Source organism: Xiphias gladius, chromosome 4, assembly GCF_016859285.1.
Source record: "Xiphias gladius isolate SHS-SW01 ecotype Sanya breed wild chromosome 4, ASM1685928v1, whole genome shotgun sequence".
Classification (NCBI taxonomy): Eukaryota; Metazoa; Chordata; class Actinopteri; order Istiophoriformes; family Xiphiidae; genus Xiphias; species Xiphias gladius.
The window spans coordinates 16,302,851-16,319,281 of record NC_053403.1 but is presented as its reverse complement, the minus strand read 5'-3'; the positions used below and the strand labels follow the sequence as shown (position 1 = coordinate 16,319,281).

The 16,431-nt window shown below is 38.7% G+C and overlaps 1 protein-coding gene across 1 annotated transcript in view; it reads right to left on the bottom strand.

Annotated features, from left to right (window-relative positions):
• Nucleotides 1–214: 214 nt before the first annotated feature.
• Nucleotides 215–16,431, bottom strand: part of syndig1l (synapse differentiation inducing 1-like) — a 36,243-nt gene continuing 20,026 nt past the window's right edge. The window contains exons 3-4 of the mRNA XM_040125726.1: nt 14,842–14,979; nt 215–1,424 (exon numbers count right to left, since the gene is read on the bottom strand). Coding sequence (XP_039981660.1) covers nt 1,266–1,424; nt 14,842–14,979 — 297 coding nt within the window. The 3' untranslated portion in view covers nt 215–1,265. The remainder of the gene's footprint in view (nt 1,425–14,841; nt 14,980–16,431) is intronic.

The window sequence follows — 16,431 nt, the reverse complement described above, 5'->3', positions numbered from 1 at the left end:
CTTTTAATGACATCATCTACCTGATTTATAACTTCCACGCCCGTTGTGAATATCTGATGCTTCATTTCACATTGTGTTACCAGATCAAGCGTTTTTGGGAGACACTGGATGCCAATTCCCTTAAATTTCTGACCACTTGGCCACCTCACATCTGTGCTTTACTTAGAAGGCTATAAATGAACATTCCTTATAGTATACCTTATTATTCAAGGTGCCTTTAGACACCAGGGAGAATGTAAAAAGACAAACATAAAAACAAAGCACATTTGCATGTATGTAGGCAAACTATTTCTGGCATGAACAGATTTTGTTAGACTTCAGGGTACGTCTTTAATGGATGGACACCTTCTCCAAGGTAAAATACAAGCCTGAGGCTACATTGTGATTCTTGTAATTCATGCCAATGCATATTGTTCAGTAAGAAAGGAAACAGCCACTGTTCCTGACTGTATGTGATCATTCTTTTTCAACCTCTCAGTGTTTTATTCTTTATTCATAGAAACTGTTATCAGTAGTTCTGTTTTTTTTTCTTCTGAAGTTTCTCCAGAAAGCCCTCCTTTGTCATGTTTTAAGAAACTGTGAACTTAGTCATGTATTTTTTTTTTATCTTCCACTGTGAGGAAGTCAGTGCAGAGACAAATGTAGTCTTGGTATCTGGAGTTGATGAGGGCAGAACACAGTCTATTAAAGACAGTCCTGGTTGGCAAACTGAGATGACAGGGAACAGGACTCCACAGAAAGGCTTCAATTTTAAAAGCAGCTTAAATAACAGTAGCATGGAGTCGGTTTAAGACTAATTTGTGTTTATTTCTAACCATCCTCAACCTCTGCTCTTTAATAATTGCTTAAATTCAAGGAGTTACCGTCTCAGTCCTATAGCCTCAAAGTGTCTGTAGACGTTAGACGTTAAAAACCACCCAGAAGAGGATGAAGCCAACAGGGGTTTAAGTCAATGGGATGTAAACTGGGCTCCAACATGGAATACCTCCATTACTCAAACCCTCTCCCTGTCTGAACAGAAAAAAAACTTTGTCTATCCCCAATTCCCCCTCCTCTCACACTCAGCTTGACCTCTCTCCAGTCACTGTTGCTAATCTGACAGAGGGCTTTTGGGGAGAGAAGGCTGGAAAGAAAAGAAAGTGGAGGGAAAAAACTGTACATTCCCAAAAAACTTCCCTCAAAGTCTGCAGGAGAAAAGCCATTTCCCAGAGGGCGTTATTCTACTCCTGGGTTCCCCAGAGGTGTGTGGAGGGAAGTTGCGGCTGCTATATGTGTCCTGGTTTAGAAAGGTAAGCAATGAGCGCTACCACCACCCCCACATACACACCAGTGCCTATAGTGATGGAGAGGGCAGCGAGGAATAAAGCCCGTCGGGAGGCAATGTTGGCCAGTGGGAAGTCACCTTTGTTCACCGCCTTGGTGGTCTGGGAAAGAGAAAATGTAAGAAAAGAAGAAAGTCAGATACAGTTTGGAGGGACCTCAAGAGACAGAGTGACCCATTTTTCAAAAGAACCATAATTACAGAAGCTGTTTAATATTTCTGTGGCAGAACAACAAGGAATGCAACTGGAGGATGGCCCCATTGAGTGGCTCAGTGTAAAATAGCAATTAGTGTGAAAATGTCAAAGACTGGATGTTATGGTCATCTTAGCTGCTAGCACTGAATGATAAACGACTCATGACAAAAGCAGATTCATCATAATTTTTCATTAAATTAAAAAAAAAAATACTCAAAGAGGATTTTTTGAGAGATCCAAAAATCTAGAAATATAAAGTACATCTTGACAATAGTGCTTTTGTTTGCTTTACTGCATGCATTCAAGTGAAAAAGCTAAAAAGGAGGTTCTTTATGCATCTACATTGCCTTGTTGCATGGAGGATTTTTATACTTTTTTTTCCAGGCAACAACCCCATTATCAAGACCCAGTTATCATGTATTTAAGGTTAAAGTGCATGTTTACAGCCCACAATAGGCACATATAGACCCTCTCTGTGGTGTTGTGTTAACCGTAATGCTTAAATAACAATTGTGTTCGAATACTACTGTAGTGTGTGTAACTGAACACAGTATAAAACAGCTGAAATCTTTCTTGTTAATCATGTGAGCCTTCTGAACTAAAAATCTCATCTAAACAATAGTTGGATGGGGCTCGTCAGCAGCAGAGCCATTATGTTTTCCTCTTTATGTTAGTGACCCTTTGCCCACACATCTCCCTCCCCTGATGACTCTCTTAGAAGTGGTCAATGCTTCAAAAAGGCGCAGAGCAACAGCTCGCACAACAGAAGAAACAATTACAACACTGAATTGCAGCTGCTCATAAATGATGATGTAATCATTGTTTAATATTTTGTTATATTGTGTGATAGTTTATTCATAATCAAGAGATAAATTAATCCTATTCTTGTGTGAAAATTAGTATCAAATTACTGATTATATGGCACTTAAATGTTATAATTTCAAAAAATAAAACAAGTTTTGTTAATATTTTACCTAAGTTAAAAAATAGGTATTCATAAAAAGTTAACAAATTATTTACAGCTTTATGAACTTTTTTTTTTTTTTTTTTTACATATTCAACAGACATGGAGTGACATTAGCTTTGCATTTGGATTCCTGTTTTTGGCCAACTGAAATTTTTTTTTCGTATTGATCGATATCAATAGCTATGGTATTTATATACATTTAATACCATTAATGAGGAGGGAAACGTATTCAAAATGTTTGTTAGACCTCAAGGATACATACAACATGTTTAGGTGAGTTACACTGAAAGTGAAACCTCAGAACTTGCTTGTTTACATGACCTCCATAGGTTACCTTTTAATTTTAATTTCAAGGGTTAATTCAGTTCAGGACGGAATCTTATATAAATCAAATAAAGGTTCGTTATGGTTCTAAACCATCAATATCTTGATGCTCTCTGCAACCAACATGGTATGTCATATGTGCCTCAACAAGGCAACAGCAATAATGCTTTTAAATAATAATCAAAAAAGATCAACATTTTATGTTACATATATTGGCTATTGCATAATATACAAATTAGGAAAATGTGACGTATAACGTGACAAATAATTACTGGTCTGGTTCCTACCGAAGACTCAATAATGATTAAAAATGCAGGCAGGAGCGACTGTTTCTGGGGGTTGAACTAACGTTACCCACAAGAGGCTTGTTGGCAAGCTTGGCTGCTGGTGCTAACAGTTTGGGACCGAAGAGGTTGGCTTTCTGTTTACTTGGTGGGATTGTACCTTTTCAAATGGTGGAGAAGGTTTGTTGCGATTCCTGTCTTCATCACCACAGTTCACCTGCATATTTTGCAATGAATATTGCTCTGCCATGTATCCAGCTTTAGAAATCCGCACACTTTCCAAATCCCTGATGTTGTGTGACTTCTCTTCGCAACAGTTTCCTTGTTTTGTGTGGATGTCTGACTCCTTTTACAACGTCTGTGTGGTTTTAGCCTTACGTGTCAGCTATGCAAGAGTATTGCTGTAGCCTAACTGAGTCATTGTGCAGATGAAAACAGCCGAAAACAGCTGCCTGTTGTGGCTGAAAACAACACAGATGAGACTGGTGAAAGTCAGCCAGAATAGTAAAGTTGCAGGCTGTAAAACCAAAACAGGGAACTGTAAGATGTTATAAAACTCTAGAGCTGGGGGGAATACTGCAAAGTTGGATGACAATACTTTCTGAGTTTGTCACTATGATTGACCACCTTCCCATTACATGTAGTCATTATAAACATTGCTGAGGTAAAAACATTGATTAGAGCAGTTTTAAATAATTTGTTACTTAAAGGGGCTATATGTAAGTTTTTGCTATCGCTACATAGCCCGCATTAGCATTAACAGCTGTTTACTTACCAGTCCAGAAGAAGAGTTACGTGTTCAGTATCAAACGCCATTCCTTAACTTACCAAGAGCTGTCTCCAGTGGTGGATAGCATCACCAATGTTAACTCTTGTTTTGCTTCTATTGCTATCACTTCTTTTCTTCTACCATCTTGTCTCGTAATACTGCTTTGCAATAGTGAGTCACTGTAACAATGATGACAAAGTATTGCTTCCCAGCGACTCTTGTCTTGTAGACGCAAGCTTTTGGTAAGTAAACAGCTTTTAATGCTAATGTTGGCTATGTAGTGATAACAAAAACTGAAACTTTCTTTCCCTGAAACTAATTTCTGTTCTGTTTTAATTCCACATATGAATCTGTTGATTTATTTTTTTTCTAGTTGGGCATATTCAGCGGTCAACAGTTCAGCATGTTGCTAAATCCCAGTCAAAATTTCTTGTGCCTATGACACAATAATCAATCAGCCTATTGTGCTGAATGTATGCAAGCACAGTTTGAAATGCAGCAGTCTCAAATTAAGTTTCTTTTCAGGATGCCTAACCTTGCTCATCATAGCAGAGTGAGAAGCTCAGTAATTTGGGAAGAATTTGGAATTGAGCCACTGCATCACTTTATTGAGACATACTTAGACTAACACATCCTGCTAGAGCACACGGACATTTCCTAAGAGGAGCTGGATGATGTTACCCTTTTGACAGTGTGATCCTGGACCAGATAAGCAGCTAAAAACCAATGGATTCATGTCAACAACATTGATAATAAAAATACTAATATATATAATATAAATTTATAATAAAACAGATAATAAAAGTAATTAAGAACCAGAAATTAAGATATAAAAAAGACAAAATAATTTAATTAATTAAAACAAATACGATCAATTAAGAAAAAAACATGTTATGAAAGTGTGTTTTAAGAAGAGATTGTCAGAGGATCTCTATCAGCGATCAGGCTCATAGGGAGTTAGCATATCGCAGATGTGGGCAGGAGCCAGACCATTCAAGGCGTTAAAAAGAAACAGTATAACCTTTAAATCAATTCAAAAACTCACAAGAAGCCAGAGAAGCAAAGTAAGGATTGGTTTAATATGGTTGTTTCTCTTAGTGTGGTTAACAGTCTGGTAGCAACATTTTGTATCAAATGCAGCCTTTGAATTTTTCACTTGCTGAACCCAGAATAGAGTGCATTGCAGAAGTCGAGTCTGGAAGAGCATGGGTGACCGTTTCTATGTCTGAAGAGGAAAGAAATGACCTGATCTTGGCTAGTTGTCTGAGTTGGAAAAAGCAGGACTGCAAACATTTAGTCACCTTAGCATCAAAGGATAATTCTGAGTCAAAAATAACACCTAGGTTGCAGGCTTCTTTTCAAAGATTATTGGATAAGGCACTCAGACTAGAGAGGAGATTATCAATGCTACTAGTGCGGGGACCAAAGGGAGCAATTACAATTAAATCTGATTTGGAGTCATTCAGTGGTAGGAAGGTTTTGGACATCCAATTTTTAATTTCAGCAATGCAGGACATAATAAAGGGTGCATTTCTGTTACAATGCTTTACCAGGACAAGTAATTGGTTGTCTTCTGCTTAGCAATGGAAAACAACGTACAATGGCTACACAAGATTTGCCCCAGGAGTAGCATGTATATGGTAAATAAAAGTGGACCCATAATTGACCCTTGGGGGACCCCAAAAAATAGAGAAGCACAGGAGGAGGAGGCATCTCCAAGCGTTTCAGAGAAGAACCTGTTCGACAGAGAGAGATTAGCCAATTCAGAGCCACAGCACTGATGCCAACATAGTTCTTCAGATGGCTGAATAGGATATTATGGCCCACTGTATCAAAGGCTGAACTGAGGTTGAGGGGAAATAAAATGGAGTACAGGTCAGTGTTGGCTGCAAGCAGTAGGCCATTTGTGACCTTGACTAGGGCAGTCAAAGATTTCATTGTTACTCATAAAGGAAAATTAGGTGGGTGGAGATGATTATCTCTGAAATCTTCAAAGCTCTTCAAAGTAATTTTGAAATTAAACACATCTCTCTGGGGTGGATTCAGCTGGCTAGCTAGGCAGGGTACCCATCACAGAATTTATGGTGTTAAAAAGGATTTTGTGATTGTGACCCTATTTAGTAATTAGATTTGAAAAATAGATGTTCCTCGCTTCTTTATTGATCCGTGGACATTAGATCTTTTAGGGAGGCAAGGGAGACACTGTGATTATCCTTTTTCCATCACTGCTCTGCCTAATTGCATTGTCACTTTAGGTTCCTTAATTCTTCATTCAACCATGGCAGAGAAGAAAGTTTCAGTTTTAATATCTCACTGAAACTATAGAATCTAAAATGTCTGTGCACGAGCTATTAAAAACAAGCTCGTCTACAGTGAGGCCATTTTGTTTGCTGGTATTAAAAAAATGTGTTTGAGGCATTGAAAGCCTGACAGAATGAAGGAACAGACACTGAATTTAGGAGGCGGGAGTGACTCAGTGTTGGGGATTTGGGTTCAGGGGAGAGGAGTGGAACCTGGAGAAGCACTGCGTTGTGTTCAGAGATGGCAAAATCAACCAAGTTCAATTCAGCCACACAGAAACCATGGGAGATGAATCATTCACCTTTAGGATGTGAACTGTAATTAACTGAATGATTTTTGTTTCACAGAACTAGTGATAACCGAATAGGAGTGTTAACAGTTAGTAAATCTAGCAGTATCAAGTTAAGTTAAGCAACTAAAAAATCATGTTTTCACTTGCATTAATTATAAATGTAATTGTATTTGCGTAGGAAGCATCACTGCATAATGGCTACTTACTCATTTTAAGTGGTTTGTTATATTTGTTGTAGGGGAATGAGATGCAAGTTCTTGATTATGATGACTGAATTTTACCATGTTAGGATTATCCTAAGTATAGGGAGACTTTTTTTCAGACACTTATTTAAACAAGATCAGATTTATAAAACTTTTTAATGTATTTTGGATAACAATGCAATGAAAAAAAAGTTTCATGCTTGCAGTGAGAAACTGACTGCTTGTTCGAATAAATGACATTAAGGAGGCAACCCTAGCACAGACTCAATGCAACTGCAGCGAGTTTTGCATCTCAAAGCATCTTTAACCACAGCACCTTCATCCATCAAATAACAAAAATAAATACATAAATAAATTAAGATTAAAAGAAAACTTAGCTTACCATTTTTCAGTGATGGCTGTTACTACTATAAGTATGGGGTCTTTTCGCTTTTTTCCGCATGTTTGATTAGTGCCAAGAAGGTTTCAGATGCTTAATAGTCTAATACAAAGACAGCCAGTTGAGAGCCAGAAAAAAAGACTGTTTTGACAAACCCCTGGAAAGGTCAGGAAGAAAATCTAGACAAAGAACATATTCAAGTTAGGGCCTTTAGCTTCCATGTCAATACAGTAATTATTGAAACAAAAGCACCGTAATAGAGGCCTTATGGGAAATTAGGTTTGAATTTGCTTTCAAAACGAGATAGAGCACATTCTGCTTTTGAGGATGTAGTACGCCCCCCTCACCATGGTCTTTTTTAATTCTCTCCACCACTGCAGGAGTTAAAGGGCATGTGCTTGTTATTTAATTTCTCCACCGAAAGCATTTCTTAAACAGTGCAATTGATTTATTAATCTTTTTCTTTGTTTCACACAAATAATTAAATCAAAGCGGGTTGTGACTCTCCCCAGGGGCACTTCCAGGGATTTTGGGTCCCATGAAAAGATATCACATTGGGCCTCACCACCCCACCAACCCACCACCAAAGGCCACTCCAACCCTTTAAATATAACACTGTAGAAACATGCATGCAACATTCTGCATACAATGGAATTCACTATTGGATGCATGACTGATACCATCTATAAAAATGTGCTAACGACCATCTTTTGCAGTTTAAATGTCATTGTAATTGTAAACTTCTTGAATGGAAAATTAAACATTAATGAATAACTTAAAATGAATATAAGTTAAATATACATTAGCCTATCCAGTTAAAATAAATTAACATTATCTTCTATAGAAGGATATGACAAACAAAAGAATAAAATCAGCAGCAGATTTTTGAACTAAGTATACATGACAACTAGAAAATAAGCAGCTGTAAAAAAAATGGAAAGGGAAATGCCTGATGGAGGCGCTAGAGGAAAAAGGTCAAGTGGTAACCTAATCAATAGGTTTCTTCCATTTGGGGTCTTCATTCGGCAAAACAAATTTTATGGCACCCAGCCATTACTTAGAGATATATATCTTGTTCTCAGCCTGTGTGCATCATGTGTGTAGTGATCCAATATCCATACCATTTAACAGGCTGTGTTTCTTAAAGAGGATTGAAACATAAGCACTCAGAATTTTCTGTGAAGATAGTGAGTAACTAGTGTTAAGCGAGCAAAAGTAGCCTATTTTACTATGGAGTAGGTCCATGTGTTAATTTCCACCGTTAAGGGAGGGCAATTAAACCTATATTAACGATTATAGGTTTAATTATAATTTAATGTTTGCTGAGTAGGATTGCCCCCCTCTCCAATCCCACACTGCTCAGCTTTCACATTAGTAGTGTTCCGTGTCCAAGTACACCTGCGTATCTACACACTCCGATTCAGTATGTGGCGGTCTGCACGTAGTTTGTTTGATTCTGCCAATAAACACAAAAAAGAAGAGTAGACTTATTTTTACATTCTGATAGAAGTCTACGTACATGTTTTGGTACAGTAGTTTTCACACCCAACGCAAACCGTACCAGAGTATACATAAACCGTACTTGAGACCACCTTTTCTTGTGGACCCAGGCACACGGTTACACAGGGTTCATGCTAATCAAACAAGTGTACTCGGATCTGGGTCTGGGTCCCTGATCTGAAAGCCCCCCTGAAAGACTAAATATAATAACTCTGTAATGTGGACAAAACATATGAGAATCACGGTTGAAGGTGTATGTGTGCTTATGCTCTCTTCTCTGTGAGCCTCAGTTTTGTATAACGTACTGTACATGTCAATGTGAGGATTTTCACTTGATTCCCCTTGAGATGAAAATGGTTAAAGCTTTAAGGCTTTATCTTCACAACCTTGACAAAATGATTGAAATGTCGTGTCATAGAAAAAACAGATAACATCTCAGACTTAGGTGCATGGAGACTCATATTGCGATGTGCCTATTCAGCACCCTTAACGGGTTTTTCTTCCAAATAATCAACACATAAAGCCCAATGCCTCTCTCTTTCTCTCCCTTTCTCTGTGTCTGTCTCTCGACCTCCCTCATGCAGACACACATGCAAATACACTGTTTCACAAATGCTCATTCATTTTCATCCGTTATGATGACTTGGCTGCCATAAGATAGCTTCAGGGGAGACTTATTTGGATAATCGTGAAAGGAATTGTTGCTGCTTCTTAACTTTCCACTTTCCAAAGCAGATGTCTCAGAGCTGAGAGAAACATTTATCAGCATATCCAAACAAAACACTCATCCTATTAGTGGCAATAATTGAAACTCAATTCCGCTTCCCAATCAAACGCTGAAAGCTTTTCCCCAGATATGCATGGTATTCCAGTCATTCTCAGTTGTGTGTGTGTGTGTGTGTGTGAGTGGTTTACGCTGAATCCTAAACTGCGCAACACTATTTACCATAAAGACATTACACAGTATTAAAGATATGGTCTTTGGCAAATAGGATACAAGCAATTTAAAGCAGCACATGCATGTTTGTGTCTGTATGTGTATGTTCATTAGATTTGACCTCTCAAACAGCTCCGCTGCTTGGGAAGCCATGCATCTCTATTTCACTAGGTCTGACCTTCCAGTAGGACAAAAACACTACAGAACTGTCCACAGACTACATTACAGTTGCTAACCTATTAGTGTGTAAATGTCCTCGGAGTAAGTGGTGAAGCCGTTGTGCTATCATTTCTAAACTTTACTTCTTGGATCATTCTGCCAGAGAGCAATAACAACAAAAACTATGAAGTTGAGAAGAAAGGCTTTGAAGCAACAAGTCCTCCAACCTAACAACCATAAAGGTTGTTTGTCTCTATCCTCTTATATGACCTATAGGAGCGTTTACTAAAAATGTACCCCAACGGCGGCAGGAGTACCGGACCTTTGTCATCATGGTTACAATAACAAACATGCTATTAGGCTTGTGGAACGGTCATGGTCTGGGTAGGTTTAGGCACAAAAGGAATTGTAGTATGCACAAAGGATTTGGCATACTGTTCTAGTGAGCATGCTCTGTTGCACCGTCAGAAGCTCTGTCACAAACTGAAAATTGTATCCAGTTGTTAAGCCACATTTTTTCCCTATACTTTTAGATCCCAGTTGTTTTACCTATATGTTTTAACAAGTTAAAAGATTTTAGTTATCAGATTACTTAAATTATAAGTTATAATTATAACTTGGCTGTCAGCTGGATGTAGCCCACTGGACTACCTTGACTGCTGCTTGCTTAGCTAGGTTTGTTTTTTGCTGAAACAGCTAAATATTATTATAAATAGCGTGAGGCTCCAGCTGAGTTGCCATCTTCTTCCCAGGCCTCCGCTCCCAAGCTGGTTGGTGGCTCCTCCGCTGTTGCAGACCTCGCCTTGAACCTACCGCCCTGTGTTTCCAGCGCAGCACAGGTTCAGTTCGGCTCCCATGATCGGATTGCTGCCCATCAAGACTGCCCTGCTGCCACTAATTTGGAGCGTCTGGCTGCTCCCTCCTCTGGGTGTTGCTTGCTCTCTGCCACAGTGACAAAAGGCACAGTGGCCGAATTTTTTGCTATCCAGGTGCATGCTTAAAGGAAATTACACCCACCGCTCTGCCGTTGATCAAAACTTACAATCTTTTGCAGTCGTTGTCCAAGTCAGCACCAATGACTTAAAAAAACAGCAGTCAGAGATTCTCAAAGAGGATTTTGTGTCTTGTGGACAATCCCCTGGACATTGGGAAGCAGGTAACCCCCCCCTCGTTTTGGTGACGTGAAGTTTTGGGTGCCTGATCCTTCATCCTTCGGGGAAAGCTCAAGCCTTTTATCAACCACCACTGAACTGACTTTGAACTCCTGTAAGGCTTTTACCTCCTGACCTGTAGTGAGCCCACCTGAATGTACCTTCTTGGACTCTTAGAGTATTTCTGTCAGGATTATGCCTAGATAACCACGACCTTATGCATTCTGTGTTTTTCAGCTGCTAGGTTAGATAATTTGATTATAGTCTACTGTAGTAATTCTAGTTGTCTTTGCTCTTTTAAATTCTCAGTCTGTGTCTCATAAATTTTTCATTCTCAATGATCTAATTAGATCCCATCACCTGAATTTCCTATCCCTTACTGAGATCTATCTTAAACCTTGGGAGTGCTCCCCTCTAGTGGAGCTCTGCCTTCCCATTTAAAATTTTCTGAAGGCACCTAAGTTAACAGGCTGCTGTGGGGGTATTGCAACTCTTTTGAAGAATCATCTCACTTATATTCCATTCAGTTTTGGTTCTTTTAACAGTTTTGAAATCCCAACTAAAATATTGTTTTTTTTTAATGAACTCTCCAAGTTACTGTCTTTTCTTGTGCTTGGATTTGATTGGGCCATTATAGTTGGTGACTTTAATTATTATTATTCACACTGATAATCCTTCTAACTAATTTGCCACAGTTTATATATATATATATATATATATTTTTTTTTTTTTTCTAAATCTTTTAACCTTGTGCATGTTGCACACATAACCCAAGACACATCCTCGATTTAGTTCAATTTAGTTTTTACTCTGGACATATCTTTTCATTCCCTGATTAAGACTGACTTTGTCTCTGACCATAAATGTATTACCTTTGATGCACACTTATTGCCTACTATAATAACCCAGAAAAGTATAATTCGCTCTCACATCCTTAATGAGCAGTCAGTAGCCACGTTTTCCGGCCACTTGGCTAAATGCCGTCCTCACTTTGCCAATATTAATGACCGGGTTAGTTGGTTTAATGATTTGTGTACATCAGCCCCTTGACTTTTCCACTCCATACACTTCTAGGACTGTCCCAGTTATTAAGACAACCCTTTGGATCAATGACCACAAAGAAGGGAATATAGGAAGGCCTAACATAGATGGAGAAAATCTAAACTTGAAGTTTACCACCTCCGTATGAATGAGCTATTGTTTAAACTGAACCGGACTATTTTCTTGCCTGATTAATAGTAATAAACATAACCAAAAATGGCTGTTTAATACTAATAACCATCTTATAGTTCCCTATCTTCCTGCTATTCCTGCTTCATCTTCTAATGACTGTGAAATGTTCTTATCTTTTTTGTTGGCAAGATTGATGGTCTGAGGTCCAGATTCCTGTTTTACCCTCCACTCCATTCAGCCACCCTATTTTACTGTCTGACTCCTATCTCGTGTAACTCAGATACGTCCCTCCTGCAGTCCCTGTGAATACAGTTCCCACAAAATTCCTGAAATTCTTCTTTCCTGTCTCAGGTCCCAGCCTCGTCTCTATTATCAACTACTCTCTCACATCTGGGTCCATGCCTGAGTATTTTAAAATTGCCAGTGTCAGCCACTTCTTAAGAAACCCCACTCTCAACCCAACCCGGTTAGAGAATTATAGACAATCTCCAAGGTACCCTTTTTATCCACAAAAAAAAATCTATTCTTTTTCTACCTGACTTGACTGCTGCCTTTAATACCAGTAATTGTGCCATTTCACTTGATAGGTTACATAACTGGATAGGCATTTCTTGTACAGCTTTAAACTGTTTTATAGTTTGACTAATAGATATTTGAATATTTGTATCAACAATTATGTGTCCCCCTTGATTGCTTAGCGGCCACCAAAGATTGGATGTCTCTTAAATGAATCCACCTAGGCCCTGATAAAACTGAAATTCTTCTAGTTGTATCCTACTAACTTTGCCACTGAAGTTGATCAGTTTATCGGTCCTGCTATAGACATATAGACATAGAGATCTGCTATAGAGATATATTTTCAAAGAGGTAAAAAAAGTGACAAAAAGTCAGCTTTTGATTTTACCTACATCTTGTCTAGCTAGGTAGTTCAGACAGTAGAGAGGCATAGAAGCTCACACAGATAATCAAATTTCAGCATGTGTTCTGCTTAAAACGTACAATATTCTCATATTAACTCCTACAGAATAAATTAATTTAGTCAGGGGGCTTCCTGAACAATTGAATGAAATTAAGACCAGGGAAGTGGTTTAATGAGCTATAAAATGAAGCAATCCGTGGGCTGTGGAACTGGGCGTATACTAGGCCAAAGGAAACACAAGCATGTGGCCCATTGTGGGCCAGATTAATTTTGCTATCGGTTCAGACTCCCATCATATCTTTTGCTGACAGCTCTTCTGGACGGCACTTTCTAAAGGAGAGAGTCTGGCAGAAAAGCCATCCATCCCTAAACACAGCCATCACTTCCCCATAATTACCCAGGAAGAATCATATTAGCTCCTGACAAGATAATTCACTGACTGCCTTCATCTGCCTTGGACTACTCGCGCCCACAGATAAGACAGCTAAATGCTCGAGCTTTTGATAAGATTTTATAGTCAAAGGCAGAGCAATTTACTGAAGAGCTTGTCTTTCTCTAGCACGTCTGTGTGGTTGTGTACAAGTGTGTGTGTTTCCATGTGCTTGTAAAAATACACTGTATGTGTGTGTGCGACTTATGGCCTTTTAACATATTTTGCCTTTTCATGTTGATAGTGCACATAAAAGCGTCAGAATTTATTAAAAGTGGTGATCCTTCTGCTCTTTGTTTGACTGACACATCACCATCGGAGTTATTTCCTACTTAATTGAAAGTGGGAAGGAAGTCTAGTTGGAATCCATTATGTGCAGTTTGCCGATGTTACTGGCTAAGAACAGATTGCCGTGTTCCCTTGTCAGTTTGACAGATCGCTCTCTAAAATCAAATGCACTTGTTCTCTTTGGAAATAAAAGCTGTCTCTACAGTTCGGCACACATTACACATTGATTGCTGCTCTTTAAGGTAGGCTTTAAGGTTAAGATTAAAGTGGGTGGAGACAGTCAACATATATGAACCAACACATGATGTAACTTTTCAGATCACCAACACATGAAATACCTTTGTGTGTGTATATAATAGTATGGCTTCATCTTTACATCAAAGTAAACCACTCTATCTCTGGCAAGGCAATATTATTTTCAAGTGCCTTGCCTTCGTACATGTATAATGTCAAATACCAACCTATTACCCGTTAAGGGATTTAACACCCAAGCTCTGGATATAGGATATTTTAAACATAAAGACAGTCCTTCAGTGTAATTCTTTGACATTTATCATTCAAAAAGAACATATTTTTCCATGAAGGCCAGAAAGACATATAACCCCAGAATAACACCTCATTTTTACACTTACAATTAAGCGAAACATTTTTTGAAGGACACACTGTTTTCAGTGTGTTTTCATGTATTTCCTATCTCAGATTATACTTTCCAAACTACAGCTCAAACAGGACTGTTTAATATGTCTGAGAGCTCATCACCTTTAATACATTGGCACACCTGTAATGGGCTCATCTTCAATCTCCTTGAAAACGCCACTAGCTCAAAGGCCCTCTCTCATCTTAGTATTTTAGACAGCTCCTTTCTTGGAGTTTTCAGATAGAGCCTTGAAAGGTATTTATAAACTCTTCCTAAATGTGCCTTTAAGCCTGTTTACGGATCATCAAGCAGCCATTAAAGATTGGCCTTGAGTTATTGATGGGTACCTCAGTAAAAAGTCCCCTTGCATCGCAGTAAACTGTTCGTCTTTTTTTATGTATGATAACCTTTAATCTTTGGTTGATGAGTCATACACAGAGCTGGATATTTGCATGTGTGTTTATGAGCTCGCATGTGTCTGTGGCTGATGCACCTGTTTTATGTTAGACCTTGAGAAACAGACGCCGCATCACTCATGTGTGACAGACCACACCTTTGGAGACGTTTGCATGGCCTGCTGTGTTTATGTATGTGTATAACTGTGTCCTCACCCCTTGTGAGAAGTAAAATGCCGCAATCCCCAGAGGCCAGAAACAGCAGAGCATGGAGAAGATGGCCAGGCCGAGGTGGTCTCGTGGAGGGACGACAATGAAGTTGTCCTCGCTCTCACTGTCGCTGGAGCAGTCCGTCTGCACAGAGAACAGCAATTCAGGTCAAAACACACGCCCATTTCTTGCCCTGCACATGCACAGTGTTACAGATCATGAGTGCTCATGTTGCAGTACACAAACAGGTTAACAAATTAACAATGACATTCATTCATACAAATATGAAACAGCTTCAGAGTTTGATGAGAATATTGACACTCCTCAAGACAAATTTAAGGCTACAGCCAGCAGCTGATTAGCTTTGTTTAGCTTAGCATGAAGCCTGGAAACATACAGCTGTCCTGGCTCTGTCCAAATGTAACAAAATCCACCTACCAGCACCTCTAAACCTCACTAATTAACATGTTATATCTCGTTTGTTTGATCGTACAAAACCCCGATGTGTAAAATGACAAGTTGTGGTGTTTAGGGGGTTAAGTGTGGGTGTGGCAACCTCACAGTCGAGAAAAAGTCTGGCACATGTCACAAGTCTGAATCTTTATATTTATCATACAGATATTAGAGTCGTATCAAGCTTCTCATCCGATTATCGGCAAGAAAGTGAAAAGGCATATTTTCTAAATTTTGAACTATTCATTTATAGTAAACAAGTTTACTAAACATTAACTGCAACTTTGGAAAAGATCCTCATGCTACGTCCAAACATCTTCATCCTACACCCAGTACGTAGTTTGGTGCTTTTATCCCCCCCCCATCCTTAACATGTCATATCCCCACAAATATTTACCACACCCCTTTGGGCCAATCATAATCGTAACTAAACAATAGTTGTAACCCCCTTTTTTAAATAGTCAGTGCATCCATTTCCCATAATTTTTGGAAAGGTTTGATCATTGGTGAAATAGATCTGCAGAGAAACAGGTGTATTGAGGCAGATTTTTATAATGAAAAATGAAAGAAAAAGTTTTCCTGTGTGCAATACAAAAATCTGTGATTTTCAAGTCGACTAGGTGGGGAAAGAATCTGCATTCATTGAAAAAGCAAAAGGCATTTGTGTAATGGGAAACAAAACACAGACGAGTCACCACATGCAGGATCATTTGCTTCCACGTAATGTCACAGCTCGTATTCATGGACTTTTTGTGATGGCCCATTTGTTTCTCATTAGTTTTGAGATATGGAGATTCCTACATTTTGGCATCTAAACAACAGATGGCATTTTAAAAAAAGCTACGGTTGAAAGTACACTTCATTTCAGATGTGAAATAGTTATGAATCAAACACACCTCCTCCCTAAAGCTTTATGAAACTATTTCACGCTCCACGCAACATTCCTCACATGGAATTCCAGCGCCTTCAGCAAAAGAGAATAGCTGCTCATACATCTGCATACAGTTTAGGGGGTTATAGATTCTCAGTCCTGATCCAAAGCTCAAAGATATCAGTGTGCATTACGATTTTACAGTTGGTTGGTTATGACCAATTCAACCTCTAACATACATATATACGAACACTTATTTAAAGTTGATCTTC